The 4,700-nt window shown below is 63.0% G+C and overlaps 1 protein-coding gene across 1 annotated transcript; it reads right to left on the bottom strand.

The window, feature by feature from the left end:
• Positions 1-997: 997 nt before the first annotated feature.
• LOC125917208 (neural cell adhesion molecule L1-like) lies at positions 998-4,653 on the bottom strand. The gene is made up of 7 exons (XM_049623459.1): positions 4,557-4,653; positions 4,283-4,456; positions 4,063-4,182; positions 3,821-3,973; positions 3,433-3,567; positions 3,019-3,091; positions 998-2,349 (listed from the first exon to the last, which is right to left on the bottom strand). Exons 1-7 carry the CDS (start codon positions 4,651-4,653, stop codon positions 2,118-2,120), a joined length of 984 nt encoding a protein of 327 aa, XP_049479416.1. The 3' UTR covers positions 998-2,117.
• Positions 4,654-4,700: the final 47 nt, after the last annotated feature.

The following is a 4,700-nucleotide window of genomic DNA, read 5'->3' on the forward strand; positions in this document are numbered from 1 at the left end:
ACAGACACTGGGGATGAGAAACAGATCCCATTGCTACCCTTGGAGATTAGGCGGGACGATGAGTGTAGAGTCAAGAGAAGCGGAGAAACGGGGCAAGAACCAGAGGGGCTGTGCTGGTAGGCGCAGGGTGTTGTTACTGACGGAAGGTATTACGGCACCATTGGTCTGCTCCCGGGACTGGTCAACAGAGACAGAAAAATCAGAGATGCAGAAAAGAGAGCAATCCCTGAGCGGGTCACAGGGGGTGGGACCCGGTGCCCAGGCACAGGGACTGACCTCAGCGAACTGCACCTCACCCACGGGGCCGGGAGAGCAAAGGGTTTGGGTCCAGGCCTTGGGGGACTGACTCGGCCGTGGAAAGCCGGGAATTTGGGGGAGAAATTCTGATGCTTTCTGTGCTCAGTTACACATGAAACAAAGGCTGCTACTGAGATGTGGGGCAGGCGAGAGTTCACCGTGGAGAGCCCGGGGTGGGGGTGGGGGGTGGCGGTGAAGGGCAGACCGACTCAGAAATTCCCAAAGCAGGCTGGCCACGCCAGCGGGCCCACTGAAGGCTCTCCTTCATTTAAAGTGTGTTTTACTAGGGGCGCCTGGGGAGGGGGGGGGCTCAGTCGGTTAAGCCTCGACTTTGGCTCAGGTCATGATCTCACCGTTCGCAGGTTCGAGCCCTGCATCGGCGCTCTGTGCCGACAGCTCACAGCCCGGAACCTGCTTCGGATTCGGTCTCCCTCTCTCGCTGCCCCTCCCCCACGCATGCTCTGTCTCTCAAAAATTAATAAACATTAAAAACATAAATAAAGCGTGTTTTACTGGGCGCTGGCGCTGCAGCAGGGAGCCGGGCGGGTGCTCACAGGGGTGCGGGGCAGGGCCCAGCGGGGTAGAGGCCAGGAATGGGCCGGCAGGTGGTTCCGGCTGCCCTGCTTGGCTCTGGCACCTACTGGTCGGTGTGGGACACGGCCGGGGGGCATCGTGCTCAGTAAAAGGACAACTGTTTATCTTCATGTGCAGGTTTTTATTTGCCTGTCATAATTCTGATATTTATGTACATATATATATATTTCTTTTGTTTTTTGTAAAGGGCTCATCAACAGACCAAGCAAAGGCATAGAGGGACACCTTGCCTGCCAGGCAGGAGCACAGCAGAGCTGGGAGAACCAATCTTTCCTTTTTCCTTTTTTTTTTTTTGTCTGTTTTTATTTTTCCTAGGATGGGATCATCAAAGCTAATTGCTATAAAACCTAGAAACCACCTAGAGACTCAGACATCTGCCTACACACTAGTGGCATATGGGGGAAGGCAAGGGCACAAACTTTCAAAGTCACGGTGTATTTACATTCCCAAGGTTGAGGGGCGGGGGAAGCTGAGCACGGGAACTACTCAGGGGCTGGGCGGGGTGGCTAAAGGGTTCTGGGCTGCAGGCGGTGGCAGGGGCAGTGGGGGGGGGGGTGCCTGCCCCACACCCTGGCAGTGACAGAGGCCACTTGGATGCTGTCTGGTGGGCACCGAAGGCAGCGTGTGTATAGAACTCCTGGAAGCCGGCTGCGGGGCGGGGTGGGCGGTGGGAGGAAGGTGCCGATGAGAGTGACACTGGCAGGTGGGGACTCTGGGCTCTCCAGATGGCCTCCTCTGCACCCGTGGCCAGCTTGCCCAGCTCCCATCCTGGTTGGAGCAGATGGTGGGGACGCCGAGTTCTGTCCCCGGTCCCAGCCAGGCTGTGTGAAGAGCGGCCAGCCCTACTTCCTCTCTGTCCAGCCACGGCCTCTCTCTGCCCAAAGGCTGATGAGGCAGCACCTGAAGGCTCCCGATGTGTGGGTGACTGGCCCTGGGCTGGAACAAAGCGGTGTGTGCCCAAGAAGGGGTGTGGCTGGGTTTTGGCAATAAAGTGGGGACCGGGTAGTCAGAGGGGGATCAGAGGCAGTGAGTTCCTCTCCTCTGCCCCCAACTTCAAGCCTCCCACAGGCCCAAGGCCAGAGCAGGGGGCCGAGGCCTGGTAGAGAGTGGAAGGAGCCTCCGCCCCAAGGTCAGCACAGGTGTCGGGCTTGGGAGCCTTGGCCTCTGACTCCCGTGTGGCCCAGCCCCAGGCTCCGCCCTGCCTGGCCTTGCCTGGCTGGAACCTGCTACTCTAGGGTCCCGGCAGGGTTGATGGGGGAGGCGGCCCCCGAGCTGTCATTGCCTCCCGCCGCTTCCTTCTCCTTCTTGCCGCTGTACTGGCCGATGAAGGAGCCGTCCTCATTGAACTGGACGTCCACGCTGCCCCCGTAGTCGGCCAAGCTGTCATCACTGCCCAGGGGCTTGATGTCTCCATTGAGGGATGGCTGGCTGCTGCCAAAAGCCTTCTCCTCATTGTCACTGTGGGGGCAGAGGGCAGGCAGGAGTGGGAGGCTGCCCGCTAGAGCCCGGCAGGAGCCGGCAGGTGCTAGCCCGAGGGAGGAGGCCTGGCCCCGGGTCCACCTGCCTTCCATGCGCTCTGAATGCACTGGGGCAAGGGTCCTCATTCCTGACACATACCAGGGGTGGGGGTGGGGGTGGGGGGCAGGTGACATGCACAGCGCCAGAGGGGCAAGGCCCAGGCCTGCCCAGGATGCTGGGGGACGCGAGGAAACAAGTGGGCGCTCGGCCTGTAGGTGAGCCGGACGGGGGCGCCAGTCCAGCTGGCAGCCCTTCCACAGCCCAGAGGGGGGAAGCCGGGGAGGTGACAGGTAGGCCCAGAAACTGAGCGTCGGCATGGGGACGAACTGGGGCGTGTTGGCTTCTCCCAAAAACAGGGAGCTGCGGGGCCAGAGGGCTGGGGGCGTGCGGAGCCCCAGCAAGCGGGGGCCGATGGCACTCCCAGGCACACGGTCCGCAGGAGGGCCCCTGCCATCAGGCTCTGACAGTGTCTTCCCACCGCCCCTGTCTTACCTCTCCAGGGACCTGACATCACCCAGCGGCACAGAGAAGAGAGAGAGACAGGGTCAGATATAAGGGCGAGAGCAGTGCTGGGCGGCTGGCCAGCACCTGCTCTTACCCCCAGCTCACCTGTACTCGCCAAAGGTCTCGTCCTTCATCGGCCGGGCCTCGGAGTCCACCTGGGTGTCCTCCTTATCCTTCACTGGAGACACAGAGAAGGCCCGGCTATCCCTCCCACCCCCGCCGGACCCCGGACATCGGGCCCCATCCCCGGCTTGGGGACGCGGGCGAGGCTTGCCCCCTGTGCTCCGAGGGCCCCGGGGACTCTCTCGGCAGCGCTCAGAAGCCAGGAAGTCTTCGACGTGGACCACTCACCCCACGTGGGCCTGGCTGCCGTTTGCTGCTGGTCTGTGCAGAAGCTCCCTCTGGGCCCCCCGCCTGCCCCCGACATGCCCATGTCGTCCTGCCGGAGGCTTGGGGACCGGGGGTGGGGGGCATGTACCCGCTCTATCGCCCTCACCTGAGCCCCAGGCCAGGGCCTACCTGAGTATTTGCCACCCTTGCTGCGCTTGATGAAGCAGAGGATGAGCAAGACGAGGACCAAGAGGATGATGGCGCTGATGAAGCCGATGAACCAGCCCTCGGTGGCGAAGCCAGCGGGAGGGAGTCTCACGCGGCCTGCGGGCAGATCGGGAAGACACGGAACCCGGCCCCAGGTGAGACACCCACTCCCAGCCCCTCTGCGCCGGGAACTGGCCGGGGCTGGGGGAGGACCAGGCCGGCAAACACCACAGGGGCGGGAGGGGACCGAAGCATGCTTGAAGCTGGCTGGTTGGGGAGGCCCTCGGGGGGGAGGGAGGACAGGGGGCACGGAGATTCCGGGAGGAGGAGTGGGGGCGCGGCGCGGGGCCGGGGAGGAGGGACACGTCACCGGTGCCATTGGTCTTCACAGCCATCTTTAGGAGCACCCTCTCCTTGAGCAGGTGGATCTCATAGTCTGTGTCAGGCTGCAGGTCCCACTGCGTGTAGGAGCTCTGGTTGTAGCTGACGTACTGCGGTGGCAGATGAGGGCCTGTCTTCTCGTCTGCAGGGGCGACAGGGCAGCAGAGGTGAGCAGGAGTACCGTGCGGTGCCCTGGTTCCACACCGCCCCCGGGGGGCCTTTTGTGCTCACCTCCCAGGGCTTTGAACCAGATCTGGAACCCAAAGTTGCACTGGCCCTCCTTGGGGACCCAGGAGACCACGCTGTAATTCTCGCCGGCCATGGCCGAGATGTTGCCAAAATCCGGGGTCCCTGGGGAGCAAGAGGGCATTGTGGGACCTCGAGGCAGCCCAAGGCTGGCCATCCTGGGCCTGGCTGTCCGGCGGGGCCTTCTCAGCCCCCTCCAGCTCACCAGATAAGGCCATGGTGCCTCCTTCCCGCACGATGGCCTCTCCAGGGCCCTCTTTCGTGGTGGCTTGCAGCTGGAAACGATACCGCAGGTGCGGGCTAAGGTTGGTCAGGTTGTGCATCCGCAGCTCAGGGTCCGGAAGGTCAAAGGACAGCTGCTCCTTGTCCCCATCATCCACTGCGAGGACAGACGGGGAGTTGGCCGTGACCTCCAGCTCCGCCCGCCCCCCAGCCGCCCTCCGCTTGTCGGCCGAGCCCGGCCGGGACGACGCACGTACACGGGTGGTAAGAGAGCACGTAGCCAGTGAGCACGCCGTTGTGGCTGAGCGGGGGCTGCCAGTGCAGCAGCAGGCTGGTGTCCGACTGGCACTCCATGTGCAATGCCTCAGGGTGGCCGGGCACTGCGGAGCACAGACACGGTG

Source organism: Panthera uncia, unplaced genomic scaffold (assembly GCF_023721935.1).
Source record: "Panthera uncia isolate 11264 unplaced genomic scaffold, Puncia_PCG_1.0 HiC_scaffold_1583, whole genome shotgun sequence".
NCBI lineage: Eukaryota > Metazoa > Chordata > Mammalia > Carnivora > Felidae > Panthera > Panthera uncia.